Source organism: Vicia villosa, linkage group LG5, assembly GCF_029867415.1.
Source record: "Vicia villosa cultivar HV-30 ecotype Madison, WI linkage group LG5, Vvil1.0, whole genome shotgun sequence".
In the NCBI taxonomy this organism is placed as follows: domain Eukaryota; kingdom Viridiplantae; phylum Streptophyta; class Magnoliopsida; order Fabales; family Fabaceae; genus Vicia; species Vicia villosa.
Genome location: NC_081184.1, coordinates 92668351 through 92690195, shown reverse-complemented (window position 1 = coordinate 92690195; position 21845 = coordinate 92668351). Strand labels below are relative to the sequence as shown.

The following is a 21845-nucleotide window of genomic DNA, read 5'->3' as shown; positions in this document are numbered from 1 at the left end:
TTTGATGATTTGGTTAAAATCAATATTTAAGAAATCTAACTAGTTAGTACACCTTAAAATAGAACTTAATTCGTCAAATAAACTACTCCATGCATTTGCTTGTTGAATGATTTACTGAAAGAATATTGCATGTTTGAATGAATTTTTATTTGTTAAACGCTTCACTATTAAAAAAATTCTTTCAAAAAGTTTTTAATATAGTAGTTTTTAAAATGTATGGGGATGGATTGATTTGCAAGATTTACTTAACGAATAGAAAATAACCTATGAAAAAATGTTAGGTGATCTAGAAAGCAATAAAACAACTTGAGAATGTTAGACGGACAAAGAGAATTATGCACCAATAATTATATTAATTATATTAGTTCAGTATGTTGTATGGTAAAAATAGATAGTTAAAAACTGAAATCTTCACTCTATTTTAAATTAATTCACCGGAACTAAGGGTGGTAAAATGTCTTGTAAAAAGATAGTGGGGCCGAATAGTCACTTAGTCAGCTCTGCTTTATTTGACTAATTTTTAAATAGTTTTTTTTTAATTTTTTAATAGATTAATATCTTTTTTAATTAAATTTTTTACTTAAAAATAAGAACAATTTTTCATAAAGTTTTTTTTTAACAAGTTTTACTTGAAAATATTAATGCATGTATTAACAAACAAATGAATGTATAAAATAATAAAATAAAATTATTAAAAACTGAAATTACTAGAATTAATTAAAAAAGGACGGACTTAAGGCGGAACGGGGACTTAAGGCGGAACGGGCTAAACGAGGTGAGACAAGCTTTGTCGGACCTTGAGTTTGGCGGAACGAGTTTTGGGGGGGTGGACTTTGGTGGGCGGAGACCCAATATCCCCACCTAATCCGCCATTTTTTGGTGGGTGCTCGAGCCGGATTAGCGGGCCATGACCTGTTTTGCCACCCCTACTTGGAACCTAATCATCCTAAGATTTAGTCTACATGATATTTACTATATTCAACCGGAACTTTTTTGTTTAAGTCTTTGAATTGCAGGAGAAATTAGAAACTCTAAAATTCCGTCTTCAACAATTCACTTGATTTTATCAAAATTTTCATTCAGGGAAGAATCTCTTCGTTTGCTGTCTTCAACCATCTTCACTTGATTTTAGCAAAATTTTCATTCAGAGAAAAACTCTTCATTTTCTTCTCTGGATGTCAGCCTTCATACCAACAAAACACATTGAATCTTCAATTTGAAAGCAAAACTTCGCAAGACATTAAAACACTATTGAATCTCCTCACAATAGAAACACACGATGAGTTTTTGGCTAGAGGTTGAAGATAAGAATTTCAAAAAGAATCTCAAACACACGTATTTCAATCTCACAAATTCAACACAATAACACTTTTTTCTTCAAGATTGAATAGAGCGAGAAAGTTGTCCTTTTGAAAAATGTGAATGAGTATGCAAAAATCCCTTTGCTGCATAAATTTTTTTGCAAGCTATGTGTTATTAAAAAATACTTTTTTAATGGTTTTTATATGTGCTAGAGAATTGTATTAGAAATGAGTAAAATTTGACACTTTGATTCAAGTCAAGAGCAAAAATGGTGATTCGGGTCAAATGAGAAAATGACTTAAGTCAAGAACATAAATTTTAGATTTTGCACCCGTGATTCGAGTCAAGAAATTTTAGGATTCGAGTCACATCACTCGAAATGAATTCTAAAATGAGAAGTCCAGTCATGATTCAAATGAGGCTATTATGAGATTTGAATCAAGCTCTTCCATGATTAGAATTAGGAAATCTTTTGATTCGAAACACACTTCTAGTGGCAATTTCCAAATTATTCAATTTGTCCATGATTCGAGTTACTCAATTTATTGATTCGAATAATGATTCTAAATTCACAGTTTTGAGGAAATAAAGTGTTCATGATTGAATCGAGAACTTATCTGACTTGAACCATCTATGTGCGAGTTTCTAAATTCATGCTTTAGACTTATTGACTTGAGTCATTTTCATTGACTTTTGGTTAAAGACTCATTTTATGCTTGCGAAAATATGTTTCAATGAACATGCTTAAACCTAAGAGGTGTGCAAAAACCTAACGATGAGGAGACTAAATTACTAAAATGACGAACAAAATAAACAAGCACACATAAGATAAGCATAAAAAACTCGCTGAAATATTGGTTTGAATTTGAAGGGTACCATGAATTTGACAAATGTAAGTGGAACCAATACAACCATCGAGGGGTGGAAGGGGGGGGGGATTTGGCTTAACAGTTGAAAAAAATTAAGGCTTTTATGGACCATTGACATCAAAATCTTACCAACAATATATTGGAGAAAATTTAAAAGGTTAAGTAAGATCTTAATAAGGGTGGTCTTAATCTAGACTTGAAAGGGAAAACGAGATATTTAGATGAGAGAAGTGAAGGACATGTGTTTTCTATCTGCTCAATATTTTTCTTTGTCTAGACTGCAGTATTCAGTGGAAAAAATCTATAATCGTATGATTTTAGAATGAAAATGATAATTCCGAATATTTTATGAGGTGATTTCAAGTAAGAGAAGAAATAATTCTATCTTAAGCATATAAGTAGGTGGTCTTAGAGTGGAAGAGGTCGAGAATGTTAAGGAAACTATGTTTAAGCACTTTGAATCGAATTTAAAATATTTGATTACAAAGAGATTGAGTGTGACAAATCTGAACTTTAAGAAAACAATTTAAAATAGGGTTAATACCTATTTTTACCCCTGCCAAAAAAAAAAGTTGTAAGAATTTCCCTAACATTTGAAGATTCTCTCGTTTTAAACCTTGCAAAAAATTTGTTTTTAAAACCAACCTTGCCATTTGAAGATTCGGTCATTTTAAACCCTATAATCTTGTAGATTATGTCATTTTAAACCCTCTAGAATATGACGGGTAAGGTCGGTTTTACTAAAAAATAATAATTTACAGGGTTAAAAATGATAGAGTCCTTCAAGTGGCAAGGTTGGCTTTAAAAATAAACTTTTTACAAGGTTTAAAACGAGAGAATCTTCAATTGTTAGGAGAATTCTTGCAACTTTTTTTTGGCAGGGGGATTTTTCAAACCAACCCCATATGGCAGGGGTGAAAATAGGTATTAACCCTTTAAAATATTTTGAATGCTAATCCTTTGATTAGAGAGTTCGATAAAATTGAGATTAAGAAAGATGTGAATGTGATAGTTTCAAGAGTAAAATATTCCACGATGTTAATTCTGCCTTCTTAAAAGAGTTCAGGGATTTAGTGAAAAATAATTTCATGAAATTTTTCCAAGAATTATAGGTGAATTGAAAATTGATGAAAAAGTCAAAGAATACATTAATAGCCTTAATTATAAAGAAGTAAAATCATCAGTGTTTCAACGGTTTCACATCGACATCTCTAGTTGGTTGCATGTATAAAGTGTTTGCCAATGTATTGACAAATATATTGAAGTCTGTCAAGGGTAAAGTAATTTCAAAAACGCAAATAACTTTTGTGAAAGGAAGGCAAATTTGAATGGTATCTTAATCACAAATGAAGTGGTGGACAATTCATATATTAAAAATAAGGATGCTATTTTATTCAAGGTTGAGGAGAGAAAAATTGTTATGACTGTGATAAGTGGTTGGGTGTGTTTCAATGGTTTCACACCGATATCTCTTGTTGGTTGCATGTATAAAGTGTTTCGAGTGTATTGTCAAATATATTGAAGTCTGTCAAGGGTAAAGTAATTTCAGAAACGCAAATAACTTTTGTGAAAGGAAGGCAAATTTGAATGGTACCTTAATCACAAATGAAGTGGTGGACAATTCATATATTAAAAATAAGGATGCTATTTTATTCAAGGTTAAGTGTGAGAAAATTTGTTATGATTGTGATAAGTGGTTGGGTGTTCATAACATTAGTTTTTTTTAACTTTTATTCTTTCTACTTTTTTTCTTCCTTTTTTTTGCTTTATCCCTCTTGATCATCTTCATGTTCATAGTCAATTAGATTGTCATGTTCATCTTCCTCAAGTTCATCATAATCATCTTCAAAAGTTATCTCCAAAGCATTATCATACTTGAAGCTCTCATCCTCAGTATCATCATAACTAACATCATAATGCACCTCACCTCCCCCATGCATATTATCTGTTAGAACAAAAATTGGTTTTGCATTCAATCTTTAAGTTTTGATGATAACAATACATACATTTGTATGAAATAATTTATACTCTAATAGTTTCTTAAGTGTGCAGATTCACTATTTTAGTTGATTAGGATTGCTGTCCAGATAATCATCAGAATCAACGTCATCACACATTAGAGAAACTATTCATCTCAATTTTGAAGAGACGTCAGCAGTTCCGAAGAATGTTGAACAACTAATCAGAAAAGGATTTACATATATTCTGAAGCAAAACGACTATTCAGATACAAGAATTCAGTTCAGAAACGTTTGATGCTTCCAATTTAAAAATTAGAATGCATCATTCAGATAGGCTGTTGCTCATGACTCTGAAGACCTCTTTATGTTTCCGAAGGTTTATCTCTCTTAGAACGTCTGCATCACTTGATCTCCTCAACACATGCTCTACTTCAGATAAGAAGTGTAACACCCCCAATTCTATACTAAACAAATAAGGCATACATTTGCATAAATCAGAGTAAAGAAGCATGCATCTCACGAGGGCGCTACACATATTTCAAAATAAAACAACATTTTATCTTTAAACATGCCATGGTGATTTCCAAATAGCACGGGATTTAAAACAACATGCAAAACCACATCGGAATAATTATCTCATCAAATAAATGGTAAAATCGGATGATTCCCATACATCATCCACTATATCTCAACATCTCGGCTCAAGGCCACTCATCAACAAAATAACATAATCAAATACGAAATACAATATGAGTAAACAAATATCTCCTAACATCGAGTCATAAAAATATAAACCCAAATCCCATGTGTTACATATGACCAGAGCACAAATGACTACTTAGTCACGACACTATACAAGAGATCTAATCTCTAAGCTAAGCTTCCTTCGAAGCACCACTATCCTCGAAAACCTGTGCGTTACCGACAAAGGACAACATTCAAACAGAAGGGTGGGAATTCAAGTTACTATAGATAAACATAATATGAGAAATGTAAAACACAACAAGAATACATTGCAAGAATTCATCACTCTTCACATAAACATGCATCATATGCAATTAATCAAGATTCACATATTCATGTCATACAACCTAGCTCGTTCAATTCGACATAATCAAACATGATTACTAAACAATGTACATAATTTGATTTCGCCAACATATAGATTCTAAGTACATATAATTTCACATCTACATCACATATGTTTCAATCACATATATCACAATCATAACACAACAACCATTCATATCAAATGAATCATCAGATTCACTTATCACATCTCATATACACATAACAACCACATAATTGCATATATTCAAACATCACATGACACGAATGGACTCAATGCAAGACATGTGACTCTATGCATGTGGTACCCAATGTTTCACCGCTTTTCGATTCAATATCTAGAATCCAAGCCACACTTTCGATCCGGACAAGATCAAAGACAACACGCCTATTTCCAATTAAGGATCGCGTCTGCTACGCCTGTTTCCATTCAAGGATCAACGTCTCTTACCACGTGAACCTAAGTTTCACCGCTTCCACCATAAAGCCGACCATGCTATGAATGTATGTACAATTACCAAAAATTTATGCAATTAAGATTATCTCATCAATCTTAACTTACCGCATACCACAATAATCCAACTCTATGAATTATCTACCAATTGTACACAACATTCACAACACAATTAACAATTACAAAAAATACTATCACCATCATATATCCAATCACAATCATCATGAATATATTACCACACATCATACCAATAGTTGTTATTCATCACATACCAAAACGTAACGCACATAAAAGCATTTACATGTATTCAAGTCTAGCATTATCATTATTCAATCCACATCTCAATACATACACATTTAAATGATCATTATCTACAAGACACATTCAAATAGTATATATATATATATATATATATATATATATATATATATTCATACCAACATATCATGGATATCACATTCACTTAACAATCTATGAATATTAGTCACAAGTCATTAATTCATAATACACGCATAAGTAATCACATGTTATCCATATATTATCATCAAAATTAAACAACTCAACATCAACCAACCCTATCCTATCATATATATAATCTCATTAGCTTCCTAACGCTTTGAACTGCGCATAAAACGGAGTTACGGATCAAAAGTTATGGTCTTTACAAAAATCTACCAAAAATGGAAATCTGCAGGTCGACGCAAGGGATTCATAGGTCGATGCATGGATGTTTTCTACCCCTCTCGGGTTAGCTCAGGTCGACTAATGAGTCGACGCAAGGCATTCTATAGGTCTACTCACAACATTCATAGGTCGACGCATGCTGAAGGAAAATGGATTTTCTACCGTTTTGGGCTGCTCAGGTCGACTCATGCTTCTGTGTAGGTCGACCTACACTGCATAAAACTTAGAAAATCACCATTTTTCTTTCCCATTCCCCTCATAAAACAACCATTAACCCATATACAAATTATACATCAATTGAAAGCAAATTTAGCACACATATAATGTTCCTAAACATGTTTCTAACCATGGGTCATTCATACAACACATCAAACATGAACAAATCACAAAATCCAATTGATTTCACATAATATTAGGGTTCATACATTTTCATGGGATTTCAAAGATTAAAGAGAATCACACAAACACATACATTACCCAATCATATAAACCTATAAGAACTTGGATTCTAACCCTTACCTCAAGTTAATCTCCTTCTATATTCAAGAATCTCCCAAAATCCTCTTCTCTTCTCTATGCCTCTTTTCTCTTCTCTTCTCCCTAACTTCCCACAATTATGAGAAATGACCTAACTTAGTTCTTACTATCTTTCTCTCTAATTTGGGCTTAACCCAATTATTACCCAATACCTTATTCCACTAATTAGGCCCAACAACTTATTATTTTATTAATAGCTCTATTAACCAAATAACACAAATACACATATAATTAAATACTCAATTAATCATTATACCACATAATAATTAATTAGAATAAATAATTAATAAAAACACCCAATAAGCTAATTAAATAAATATCTAATAAAATTGGGATGTTACAAGAAGTATATGACAACTGAAGGATGGTCAGACAATTGCAAAAGAAGCAACATGGTACAAAAGTACATTACCTTTTCTATTTTTTCAGAACACAGTTGTAGCGGGGAAAATTTGAGATCAAAGCCATTGATTGACTTGACTCATATTTAGTGAAAGTCGCCACTGTGCTTTATTGTTTCCAAAGGAAATGGGAAAAGAGCAAAATAAACCAAAAAGAATTTTTTAAATCAAAAACAACAAAAAACAGATATCTTAGGTACGAATGTTGATTATACAATGGGAAGGTGTTAGCACCCCTCATATCTGTGGTAATCCATAATTTTCAAAATCTGTGTGTTAAAAGATATTGTGTGAAAAAAATAAGGGTTTATTTTTTAAAACAATACTCGGCAAGACATAACATCTTGTGCCTACCTACCTCCTCAGTGCAATGGAGAAGTCAAAGCAAATGTAGTTTCACTTAAAAGGGAAACAAAAGATTTTAAAACGAGATAGACACTTTGTCATCATAGTAGAGAAAACTCAGTCAACCATACTTGAACATGAGTTGAGCTGTCAAGTGGGCCGGCCCAGCCCGCTTCGGCCCGGTAGGCTAACACATATAAATGGGTCAGAGTGGGTCGACCCAATTATTTTATGGGCTGTCAAAATTGAGCCTGACCCAGTTCCATATGGGCCATGAAACCCGATGGGCCTGGCCCACCTATATATTTCAATAGTATTAATTTTAATTTGTAAATTTAAAGACAATAAAATACATTCATATAGAACAAAATAATTACCCATATAACAATTCAAATTGGATAGCAAAATAAATTATAAAGGAGACAATTTTGTGGTCTAAGTCCCATGAACACTTGGTGAATCCAACAATTGTCACATAGCATAACTTAAGAGATAATAGAATACATTCTTTCATACATACATAATAAATTGATTAATCATCTAACAATTTAAAATAGATAACAAAATAAATTATAAAATAGACAATTTTGTGGTCTAACTTCAAAGTCCCATGAACACTTGGTGAATCCAACAATTGTCATATAGTGTAACTTTAGAGCCAATAGAATACATTCATTTATACATAACAAAATAATTAATCATCTAACAATTCAAAATAGATAACAAAATGAATTATAAAGTAGACAACATCGTGGCCTAAGTCTATTAAACACTTGGTGAATACAACAATTGTATCTCCTCCACTTCTACTATATCTGAAATCCATAAAACATGATAAGTCAATAGCTTCTCGAGAGTGAATCTCTGTAAGCCCTACTATCAAATTTCCACTGCTTCAATAACGATGCTTTACTATCCAACATAAGCCCCACATCTTCATAGCTTGTAATTCTATGACATTTAGAAACATGGCGCGTTAAGTGACTGGTACCATCACCACATGAATACATAACCCCACAACCATTACATTTACATTTTTCTCTCCTGTCAACTATACCAACCTTTGTAAAATAATTCCAAACAGTTGACGTATCTACCTTTTTTTTCTTAGCATCTTTTTCTCCATGGTCATCTTTAGCAACCGGAGGAGAATCTAACATTACCAAATCATCATTATCATCCATAGCTACAGTATATAGGCATAAAATTCAAATATATCATGATAATTAAATAAGCTAAGAGTTTAGTTAAGAGATAAATATGATACAAAAAGTGATTAAAAAAGATAAATATTTCAAGATAAATATATCAATTTAAATCATCATTATCATCAAGTTAAATGTTTCTCTACTTCTACATTTATTTAAGAGATAAATATGATACAGAAAGTGAAAAAGTGTTAATGCACTCTTTAAAAAGATTAATATGCATACTTCCAAATTAAAATCACATAATGCATACTTTCACATACTTTCAAATTAACATGCATACTTGGTACTCGATAGTTCTCCAATCAAAATCACATGGAATTCAAAACAAATATGGCATTTATCTATAATTGAAATCAGTTTGACATTTAAGTTTATTAAATGTTGTGTACTAGTAGCACAATTAGCAAGCTTCGTTTGGGCTTCTGCTACTAATCTCTGTTGTTGCTCTAAAAGTATATTCAGTAACATGGTTGGATTTACAACTATATTTGTCATGGTCAAATTACTAGAACTACTACTCATAGTCCTTTTGAGTTCAATTTCCCCCCATTTGAATTAAATGGTTTCATTCTATCAACTGAGATCCAACCAATGTATTTTCTTCCTCTTTTTTAAATCAGTTTGACATTTTTTAAGGTTTCTTCAACTCATTGTATTGCTAGTGTACTGATATATTAATAAACAAAGAGCAAAATGTTGAATGATACATAACAAGGAAAGACACACTTACCCACGAATCCACGATGTCACTTTACAGCTAACCAATCGTCGCCGTCGGAGTCACGAATCACCGTCGTCGCCAAGTTGGAAGGAGGCTTTTTTTCACGTTGTTGCTACTGTGACTCACAAATCTCACAATGTCTCTGTTTTGCTTTATTAACTTCTAACCCTAAAATAACATTGAATGAGAGGTTAGAAAATAAACTTAGTTATTGGGCCTTCTTTAAAATATATTTTAGCCCTTTTTCCTTTTAAAATGAACAAAAATAATTTTTATTTTTTTTCAAAATAAATTATTATTTATAATATTTTTTAGCGGGCCAGCCCGAAGCCCGCTAGGCCGGCCCGGCCCGACCCATAAAAATCACAGGCCCGATGGACTTGCTCAAAAAGATAGCGTTGTATTTTTTCATACTTTTTTACGGTCCGACCTGTGCTAAAATATAGGGCTTATGGGCCAACCCAGTGGACTGGGCCATTTTGACAACTCTAAACATGAGAACAGATGGATCATTTGCATCACAAATAAAAGAAGGGCTCCAACTTGGATAAATTAACAAGTATGCCGCTAGCTCTTTCAAATGGAAAATGATCAATCATATCAATCAATATCAAGGGGTTAGGGGATTACAACTCCACCATAACAATTAGTCATGTCTAAACTTTTGAAAGAAGGGCCATTAAGGGCAAAAGATTTTAAAAGAAAGTTTATAAAAGAAGTTTGCAAACATAAGAAGATTTTGAAAAAGGGAGAAGATTTTGAAAATCAAAGAAGATGGGAAGAGGTGAAGGGACTATCCTAAAGCATAAAGTAAAAAGCTAATGACAAGAACATTCTAACCAAAGAAGAAGGCAACACTTGACATTAAAGAGTCAATGTAGATTTCCCATCCTTTGAACTTAAACCATAACCAAGCAAGCACCATACCAACTATAGGAATTAGATGAACTTAACATCTTCATGTATAACTTGCACAAAGCCTTGGAAATACACCTGAGAACTTGAGGCAAAAAATGGGTAGAGTAACAATTGTATTCAGGTGAATTCCTCATCACAGTGCCTTGGAATTAACCATAAAAGACTTTTAAAGAATCACCTGCATACCCAAAGAGAAATAATCCAATGCCTTGGAGTAAACTCCAAGGACTTCCAGACAAACAAACACAATATAATCAAAGTATTAAGAACTCATATGAAACTCTAAAGTGCTAGGGTCAAGATCCTAATTCTAAGTCCATAGGTCTATCCTCCAAGCTTAGGGTAGGGTGGCCAAAGCTCAAGTCCACATTAAGTCTTTTATAGTTCAAGTTGATTATTAGTGTTTTTAAGCACGAGGTAAAAGTATGGTCCAAGTGGGCAAAAGGAAAAGTGCATAAACATACACATGATAATGAATGAATGATAGATGATAATCAATCGACTTGTAAGAATAATAACAATTGTCATGAAATTATAACTCAAATACCACAAAATAAGAAAATATAAAATAGAGAGAAATATAGTTCAATGTTTATCCATCAAATACTATGAAAAACTTTTTTTAAAAAACATTAATTGTACTAGGCATGCTTTATTTATTGTTGTTCTGAATCAATATTTTAAGATCCGCTTTATTTTGTCTCTTGAGATTGCGACATAATCTAAAAATATTTTTTGACAAGTATAGATCAACATTTTCTGATGATTGACGTTGAAATTTGTTAATTGTAATAGCGAAAGAAATAATAATTAAAAATTGTCTTCTTACCTGTTTCTAATGATCAACATCTTTGAGATATAGATGATGTTTCCAATATTTTTGTCAATAATGATTTAAACTTCAACGACATGATTAACAAGTCTAATCACTTTAAGCCTCGTATCGTTCCATAAATTTTTAGATTGATTCAAATTTCGCAACAACATAATAGTTGTCTCAGTTTTCAATTTGATTGAATGGTTAAATTTTTAAACAATTTAAGAATTTAAGAATTCAAGAGTTATATACTCAAATACATCAAAGCCAATAGATTTAGATCTCTCAATTAAATCACTACTTAAATATTTGTTTTCTTCTTCTTTAAAATAAAACAATGGGTTAGTATGTAGTTATGTAAAGTTAGTAATATTTACATATTGGAATATAAAAAGTTTATATGAATATAACATAATTTGGAATATATATAAAGATTTGAAAGTGGTAGAGAAGAAACAAGAGCCACAAATGAAAGGCACACACAACATGAGTTGGTTGGAAGTGTGTGTATATGTGGCAGAGTGACAAGCGACATAATCGCTAACTAAGATGGGTTTTGTAGGAGCAGCGACTTCTACCTCACTGCACTCTCCGCTACTATACCCATTTCTCTTCCCTTCTTCTTCTTCTTCGTCTTCTTCTTCTTCTCGTCGTCATCGAAACACTAACCCTCGTTCTCCCGTTGTTGTGTGTTGCTCTCGCCATCACCACGATCCAGAATGCAACAAAAGGACGTTTCTTTTCGTGGGGGTTGCCGTTCTTCCCTTTCTACAATTCGATACTGCACCTGCTCTTGAAGGAGTCATTCCATCACCAAGTATGTTTCTTTCGTTTCAATCTTTGAATTACTCTTTATATTGTTTTATTTGCTAATTATGGACCAATTAATTATTATTATGGCCTGATACACTTATGAATGTCTCGTTTTAGGGTTAGGTTAATCGATCTATTTTGGTTTTTTTGGCTCAATTATAAGTAAGAAAGAAAAAAAAAATTCAATTGGATTAATTGCTTTGAATCCTTTTTTATATGCTACTATGTAATATGAGATGAATGTTTACTAAAAGCTATGGGATATAAGGTTGGCTTGCTGGTTGGAATAGGGAGGTAAGGAGTGGAGTGATATGGAGAACGAGTGTTCGATTTTCATCCCCAATGTAATACTAACGATAGGAATATTTGTTGTGAGAAATGTTTACTAGAAACTCAATTAATGTGTGTAAAATATTTGATGTCGAGGGTATGTAATGGATTAAATTTCAACTTTATATAGAATATAAGCTTTTTGGTCTTGGTGATTATTGTGATTATTTCTTATATACATGTAGATTTTCTGGTAAGGAGAGTGATTAGATGGAGAGAAGTCTGATTGTTAGAGGTAGAGGAAGACCTAGAAAAGTTATAAGAGAAGTTGTTAAGAAAGATCTCAAAATTAACGATTTGGATAGGAGTATGGTTCTAGATAGAACATTATGGTGGAAGTTGATCTATGTAGCGGATCCCACTTAGTGGGATAAGGCTTGGTTGTTGTTGTTGTTGTCGTATACGTTAGAGATCGAAGGTAGTATTAGTTATCGTCTATGAAGCATGACACACTTGGGTTTAGGCATAACCGCGTTGGAGTTGGACATTCACAATCTTTCTACTCATGTTCTTGGCTTCGATACTCTATGTCTGGTAGATGTTCTGCTCTAACAAAAACAAAAATTAATGCTTTTAAAAGTTACTCCCTCTGTTTTTTTATAAGTCGCTTGGGGGGAAAGATTTGTACTAAAATATAAGTCGTTTTGCAATACCAAGGAATCATTAATGTTATTTTTCATATTACACATGGAAGTATTTATTATAGTCTCTTCTTTTAATTATTTAAATTTATCTTTCCCATGCAATTAATGAAGGACAATATTGTAAAATCCTTCATAATTTCTCTTTCCCATGCAACAATGATTACTTTTCTTAATGTGTGAAAAATCCAAAACGACTTATAAAAAAAAATGGAGGGAGTATAAAACAGTATTTAAGTTTGGCATTTGAAATGTCCTGTCTATAGAAGTCTTCCTCTTCTTTGGTTTTCATCTGCTTTTCCCGATTTCCCATATTTGATTCTCCATTTCCGGTCTCATAGTCGTCTTTTTTTCAGTCTTCGTCTTCATTTCATCTCGTATTCGTAGACAACGTCTTCCTTCATCTCGGGACACTGTTCGCAGTCGACGTCTTCGCTCTATTCGCAGACAACGTATGCTTTCTGACGATGTCCCGTTGCCTACCTTTAGTATCAATGTCCCCCTCTCAGACGTTGTCTCTCCCTCATCTGTATCTTCATCTGCTTCTGCAAATTCAGGTACCTCTTTGATTGGTTACTTGATGATCTTAGCTGTAGTTTCATGATGGCTTAGTTTGAAAGTTACTCTTCACTAGTTTCTTTGCTTTTTATATATTTGTCAACATTTTAAAATGTTAAAAAAGCATTTGTGCAGTATGTTTTAAAGCATTTGCCTAGGTCTGCTAGTGAGGAGAATGTGCACAAAGCTGTTCCTTACTAGGACTTCTTTTGTTCGGCTCCATCAGCCTCAAATAGGATTGCCTACTAAGAGGATTCACGTGGATTTCATTAAAAAAAGTCGTGTTGTGTTACATTAATTTGTAAAAGCTGATTCGTGCGGATTATTATATGGTAACTGGTAATGTTAATTTACATGTTACTAAAACAGAAGATATATACCATTTCTATAACATGATAGAGAGATCTAAATCAGACGCATAATTTGGACGGGTGATATAACTATTTGCAGCAAACCAAACTAAGTATTTAAGGGTATAATAGGAAAAATAACATTGATGATTTATTGATATTGCAAAACGACTTATAATTTGGTACCATTTTTTTTTGCGAAGAACTTCTAATAAAAAACGAAGAGAGTAACTCAATAAATTAACTATCAAAGTATCAACTTTTTTCCCTTGCCGATTTGCTACTCTACAATTGTGATTTGTGCTATATTGCAATATACTATTAGAGCTCCATAAGTATGTTAAAAGGAGATCTCTGTATTTTCCTTTTAGACACCACAGTTTCTGTGATGCATTTCATTTTCTCATATTTAATTTTGGGATGTGGAGTATGATTTGTAACTATTTTCAATTGCTTAGTACAGTATCACAGGGTTCTTATATTTAGTAACTGTGTAATTATCCATTCTACTTTCAGAAGAAAGTGAGGTGAAGATACCAGAGGATAAAAAGCAAGCAGAGGTTTGTTTGCTGTAAAATTCAGAAGCAAATGTTGAATATTAATCTAAATTTTTGCCTGTTTTTGTTGTTTGGATGTTTATGCATTCTAAACTTAATGCTTCTATGGACAGACAGCACCTGAAATGCAGAAATCATCAAATTCCTTTGTGTCTCTTCTGAATGGAATTGGAATTGTATCTTCTGGTCTGTTGGGTGCTCTCTATGCACTCTCCCAGAAAGAAAAATCGGCTGCTGTGGCGACAATAGAAACAGTAAGCTTCTATGTACTTTGTTTATGATTCTTGATAACTGTATGGCATGTATTAACGGTAAAATTTCTATCATTAGAGGCTATTACATGACATGTCATTGGAACATGTCACATACTCACATTGCACGACGATCCCACATCAATGCCAATTTGCTGAAGTCTAATTTGCCGAAGAAATTTAGATTATCTAAAAGACAAATTTGTTAGTAATTGAAATTGTGTATTTACTAATTAACGGTAAAATTTAACATGGAAGGGGCACATATTCGGTCAACGTTCATTGTCTTTAACAGTCAAAATTAGTAGGACTATTTTGACTGGTATGTTAGAATATTAGAGATGTATTGTCTATTTGAAACGATGTGGGACTATTTTGAGAGTTGCTTACATTTTTAATGACCAATTTACATTTTTACTCGACAACAATTTTTTATCTAGTTTGATTTTAGATGGTACTTTTTCGAAGAAAGATATAGTATTTACATTTTATTTTACTGGCCAATGTGCACAGATGAACAACAAACTGAAGGAAAAAGAAGAGCAAATTGTTTCGTTGAAGAGGAATTACGAATTGAAGTTATCAAATGAACAGGAGGAACAAACCAAGCTACTCGGAAAGGCAAAAGAAGAGCAGAATGCACTGATTGACCAACTAAATTCTGCAAAGAGTACCGTCACCAGTTTGGGAAAGGAGCTAAAAAGCGAGAAAAGTTTTATTGCCGAGCTGAAACTTCAAATTGACAGGCTTGAAACTAACCTTTCAAAGACCGATACAGATAAGAAAGACCTTGAAAACAATTTGAAAGAAAAGGTAGATTCTATCGAAATTTTACAGAAAAGAATTGATCTGCTGAGTGAAGACCTTAAGGACAAAGAACGTGCCGTTCAGAATCTGAATTCATTGCTCGCAGATAAGAAGTTGGAATTGAGGAATTTGAATACTACCTATGACCAAACCAATGACGAGTTATCCAATGCTCATGTGCATATTCAAGGGTTGAAAGATGAAATACTGAAAAGCCAAGAGAAACTAGAAGGAAAGGATTCTGTTGTGATGGAACTAAATTTGAGAGTTGATGCCTTAACTCTTGAGAACAATAACTTTAAAAGCGAATACGATGTATTGGATAAGGAATTCAATGACCTAAAGTTGACTTCTGAAAAGAAGGCTGTTTTGGATGCTAAGGTTTTAAAAGAAAGGGAAGACGAGCTTCATCGGCTAACGGATAAACTTGAACTCGCCCTAAATGAATCGAGCAAAAACCAGGTAATCATTGCTGATTTAACCCAAGAGCAAGAAGGTTTAAAGGAGTCGCTGCAGAATGAATCTAAAAAAGTGAATAATTTGAAGTATGAACTTCAAGTCACTCTGGAGAATCTTGAAAATTCAAGAAATGACTCTTTGGAGCTGGAAAAACAGCTAAATAAGTCAAATAATCTGCGCCAAGAGCTTGCACTTCAAGTGTCTAACCTTTCAGCTGAGCTCAACGAAGTTAAGGAGTCACTACAGCGGAAACTTGATGATGTGAATCTCGAGGGAGAAAAACTTGGCAACGAGCTTACAACTGTAAAGGAACATTTGAAGAAAGCAGAAGCAGAACTGCAGAGTACATCCCATGAGCTAACTACCACTCTTGAAAACCGCGACACCCTGCAAAGAGAATTAATTGAGATCTACAAAAAGGCTGAAGCCACATCAGAGGATTTGAAGGAAGAAAAGAAGTTAGTTACTTCGTTGAACAAAGATTTACAAGCTTTGAAGAAGCAAGTCTTGAAAGACAAGGAATCGCGGAAAACTATTGAAACTGATCTCGATGAAGCTACCAAATCACTAGATGAAATGAACCAAAATTCTGTAATCCTTTCTAAGGAGCTAGAAGGGTCTAAATCTCGTATTTCTAGCCTTGAAAATGAGAAAGAGGTTCTTACCCAGTACCTTACAGAACAAAGAAATGCAAGCAAGGAGGCTCAAGAAAACATTGAAGATGCTCATAACCTCATCACTAGACTTGGCAAAGAGAGAGAAACTTTAGAGAGCAGAGGGAAGAAATTGGAAGACGAATTGGCTTCTGCCAAGGGTGAAATATTGCGGTTGAGAAGTCAAATCAACACTTCAAAATCAAAATCTGTTGTTAACAATGAGCAGCGAGGACAGAAAGATGAAGGCGAAACCCAAGAAGCCGCTGTAAGTGTACGGAAGAATGTTCGAAGAAGAAAAACTAACCCTTCATAACCAAGAGAATCGAGAGGTTCGTATTAAAAATATAAAATCATGATTGAAGAGAATGATATTCTGTGATAAATAATTTGGAGGGAAGTTTGGTATTATTGCACTTTATTCACTTTGGATAAGTTTTCATGTGGCAATAGTATTGTACAAATGAAATAACACATTAGGGATTGTTGAGCTAAACTTGTAGGAGTGTTGATTTGTAATAATTTTCGTAATAACCTGAAGAAAAAAATTGAGAATGCTGGGTTGTATTTTACATGGAGAATTGTTTGTTGGTTCTTGTCTATCAAGAAAACCATGATGCTTCCATTTTCCAACTACTTTTTTTTTTTTGTTTAGTGGTTGAAATTTCAGTTCTTCTTATGAGGGGCGGAAGGGTACACAACATTATTTTTCAAATTTTCTAAGAGGTGTTTATGAGTTAACTTAGAGGAAGATTTTCACCATGTATGATTCGGTTTGTGAAGTCTGTACTCCAGTTAAACAAAGAGGGAAAAATTGTTTAGCTTGTTCGATTCAAAGATGTGGGTGATTGTAGGTTTATGGCAGAAAAGAAAATTGAAGGAAATACTATGAAAAGGAAATTCGATTATCATTTAGCAGTACACTTAATAGTATTTTGAATTTAAAAATAAAACACTATCACTATTCCCAAAATATAGGAACATGGGTTGACAACTTACTTGAAAATAACTAGTAACAAACCTGTGCGTTCGCACGGGTTCTGGTACGGAACGCGCATTTGTTTCATATATATATTTTTTAATAAAAAAAATATTTGGTTATCCATAAAAAAATAATAATTAAAAGTATAATTATTAAAAGAATATTTTGATCAGTAACTTCATGTTCGGTTAATAATCAATATTTGATCAATAACTTCATGTCCTTACATTTTTTTAATATTAAATGTACATTTTTTTTAATATTAAATGTACATTTTTTTAATATATTTTTTTTAATTAAAATTAATAATCATTATTTGGAAAATAAATAATCAACATTAAATAACTTCATGTCCCGTTAAAAAAATATTTTCATTAGTAACTTCATGTCCCGTTAAAAAAATATTTTCATTAGTAACTTCATGTCCCGTTAAAAAAATATTTTCATTAGTAACTTCATGTCCCGTTAAAAAAATATTTTCATTAGTAATTTCATGTCCCGCTAATACTCAATATTTTGATCAATAACTTCATGTCCCGTTTCAGATGTACTTTTTTTTTTTTGAATATTAGATGTACATTTTTTTAATATAATTTTTTTAATTAAAATTAATAATCATTATTTGGGAAATAAATAATCAACATTAAGTAACTTCATGTCCCGTTGAAAAAAAATATTTTGATCAATAACTTCATGTCCTGTTAATAATCAATATTTTGATCAATAACTTCTTGTCCCGTTAATAATCAATATTTTGGTTAATAACTTCATATCCCGTTTCAGATGTACATTTTTTTTTTAATATTAGATGTACATTTTTTTAATATAAAATTTTGTTTTTATTTATAACATTCTAATTATAGCATAATTTTTAAAAAAGTTAATCGGTTATACATACATTTGAAATGAATTTTAAAAAAATTCAATAGATGTTAAATTAAAATTAATTGTTATTTATATTGATCTCTTTATTTTGCATTTATTTCTAAAATCTCTCTTTCTTTTAAATTTGGAAAAAATATATTTAAAGTAATAAATTTATTTTTTAAGTTATAAATAATTAGTATTGTTTAAATATCATTATTTTGGTGTTGGTTTGTTTTGTCTCATAAAAATAAAAATAAAAATGGTGGTATATTAAAATTTAAAAGAATAAGAGATTCAAAAATTGTTAACAATTAATTTTTTTTATAATATATTGAACGATATATATTAAAATATTGAAAACTATGATATTTAATATGAAAAGTGTAAGTTATTGTAATATATATTGTTTCCACTTCATTTTAGTTGTTTTTTTAAATAGTTGTTAATTCTAGAGTGTTTTTATAGTAGTATCAATTATAGAATTTAATAAAGTAATTATTAAAAAAAAATTGTAACTATAAGTGAATGATATTTAAAATAATAGACAATAAATTTTAAAAAGAGTAATAACGTTTTTTCAATAGTGTAGTAATGATTATATGGTAATAAATTTATTTTTTAAGTTATAAATAATTAGTATTGTTTAAATATCATTATTTTGGTGTTGGTTTGTTTTGTCTCATAAAAATAAAAATAAAAATGGTGGTATATTAAAATTTAAAAGAATAAGAGATTCAAAAATTGTTAACAATTAATTTTTTTTATAATATATTGAACGATATATATTAAAATATTGAAAACTATGATATTTAATATGAAAAGTGTAAGTTATTGTAATATATATTGTTTCCACTTCATTTTAGTTGTTTTTTTAAATAGTTGTTAATTCTAGAGTGTTTTTATAGTAGTATCAATTATAGAATTTAATAAAGTAATTATTAAAAAAAATATTGTAACTATAAGTGAATGATATTTAAAATAATAGACAATAAATTTTGAAAAGAGTAATAAAGTTTTTTCAATAGTGTAGTAATGATTATATGGTATAAAGAACACCAAATATTAGTAACATAAATTTAAAATTTAGTTTCTCTTAATTTTGTTTTATTATTTTCTATTTTTATTTAATGTTAATTTTTTAAAATTGATATTAAATCTATTTATTGGTTTCTCAATTATGACCAATTGTAAATTAAAAAAAAAGGTTGAGGTGATGAATCTTAATTTTTTTTAAAAAGATTTGATGTGTTGCAAGTGGATAGTTAATTTATATTTATTTTGTTGACTATTTGATAAAAAATATGTCTATCAACATGATGTGTATCAGACTATCTATTTTGGTTGATAAAAAATATGGTTAAAGAGCAGTCAGAGTGCAACATGCAAAGGCAAGCAGTGGACATGCCTGTACCAAAAAACTAAGGCTTGATCATACGTATAAAGCACCCAATGTACTATTGTAAACAATACATATCTAATGTCAATTATTATAGAGCACCCAATGTAACTAATGTTTGACAGAGTAGCTATACAAAAGTTCTCCTACTAAAACTTAAAACTTTTCTTTTAACAAAAAAACTGCACAAAGGTGCACGTGATGTTGAATAAGATAATAAAAACTATTTTGAAACTCTTAACATTGAAATAAATATATAACAAAAAAATGATAATGAAGAACATGATCTTTAAGCTGAAAAAGGAAATTATCTTAAAAATTAGAATGAATTTAATTTGCAATCAATTAGATGCACTAAGCAACCTTAACCAAAAGCAGAATAGAATCAATATACTTCAATTTATTTAATACATTATATCAGCAAATGAGAGAATCAACAATAATCTTACAACCAAAATAGAAAAATAATGGAGAATATAAAAAGTGAATATAAAAAAGTATGGGAGGTACCTGCATTTATCTGTTGTTCCTTTAAAAAAAAATCATGAAAAATTAATTTATTCTCCTTGTAGATACAAAATTGATGTAAAACAAAATAAATAAAAAGGAAAGAGATACATATACCTGCATCCTCTTATTGTTAGATCAGTTCATATTCCCTTTGATCATTCTGTGTAAATTCAGAAACAAAAATCAATTTCACTGTAATTAAAAAACAATGCAGAGAAAAACAGATGTATGATTATACAAGAAATAAATATAAAAATTTGATTATTTGATAACATGAAACTAAAATATTTGTACATATCTGAAAATGAAAGTAAAACATAAAATCACCAGACCTTGAACATAGATATCTCTGATTTGTTATTGGATCTAGATTCAAAATCTCATCCACAAACTTTTATAGATCTGGAGAAGAAAATGGAAAAGAAATAAAAATATGATCTTCAAATTATGAAACCCCGATGAGAAACATAAAAAAAAAATTAAAATGAAATTAACAAAGAAATCAAATAAAAGATGGAGATTTACCTAATTTCATAAAGGCTCATTCATCAAACTTCTCCGGATTACAAAGTTCCGTCCATAATATTTTTACAGCTCTGAAAATAAAAATAAAACATAAAATCATCAGAACTTGAAGATAAGATACCTTTGATATACTATTAGCTCCAAATCCAAAATCTCATCTACAGTCTTCTACAGATCTGAAGAAGAAAATAGAAGAGAAAAAATAGTAGCTTTAATCAATAAAGTTATAACAAATTCAACACACAAAAAATATTAACCAGGTTTAAAGAAATGAGAGAGATTTTGAAAGAGTTGAATGTTGGTATAGTTTTAGGAAAAATATTTAAGAGAGAAGTGGTTTGTATCGATTCAACCAAATCCATAGTTGCAAGCAAAGCTGATAGGTTCAATGTGCTGCAGACTTGATAGGATAGGATGGAAAAAAAAAGTAACAAATAGTATTGAGAAAAGCAACAGGAAAGAAAACTGAAAAGACAAGCAAAATGTTGAGTAAGGGAAAGGAAAAAAATAAAAAGGTTATCTGAGTGTAGAGTCAGTGAAAGGAAAAAATTGGATAAAGAGGATGTCCACGTGGACAGCCTAATTGAAGAGAATTTAGAAAAAGGGTATAAATGGTATTTCAAGAACATCTATCTTTCTTATATGATAGATAGTATTTTTGCACCCTTAAAAATAATTAATAGTATTTTTGCACCCTTAAAAATTTGAAAATATTTAGATAAATTTGGATATGAATCAAATTTTATTTTTTGTAAATATTTAATTCGAAGATATATTTTAAAATTAATTTAGAGATGTATTCCCGAAAATACAATTTATTTCAATATTAACTATACACTTTAATGGTTAGTATTTATG

General features: G+C 31.0%; 1 protein-coding gene and 1 long non-coding RNA gene across 3 annotated transcripts; one reads left to right on the top strand and one right to left on the bottom strand.

Moving 5' to 3' along the window:
• The first annotated feature begins 11737 nt into the window (after window positions 1-11737).
• LOC131601851 (MAR-binding filament-like protein 1-1) lies at window positions 11738-17340 on the top strand. Of its 2 annotated transcripts, XM_058873758.1 has the most exons (5): window positions 11738-12105; window positions 13429-13629; window positions 14497-14540; window positions 14651-14791; window positions 15302-17340. In XM_058873758.1, exons 1-5 carry the CDS (start codon window positions 11838-11840, stop codon window positions 17021-17023), a joined length of 2376 nt encoding a protein of 791 aa, XP_058729741.1. In that variant the 5' UTR covers window positions 11738-11837; the 3' UTR covers window positions 17024-17340. The 2 variants fall into 2 exon arrangements, with proteins under 2 accessions (XP_058729741.1, XP_058729742.1); XM_058873759.1 differs by lacking the exon at window positions 13429-13629.
• A 3117-nt stretch (window positions 17341-20457) lies between these two features.
• On the bottom strand, window positions 20458-21623 carry LOC131606873 (uncharacterized). Its single transcript, XR_009285089.1, has 3 exons — window positions 20988-21623; window positions 20795-20864; window positions 20458-20622 (listed from the first exon to the last, which is right to left on the bottom strand). It is a non-coding gene; the product is annotated as an uncharacterized LOC131606873 (long non-coding RNA).
• Window positions 21624-21845: the final 222 nt, after the last annotated feature.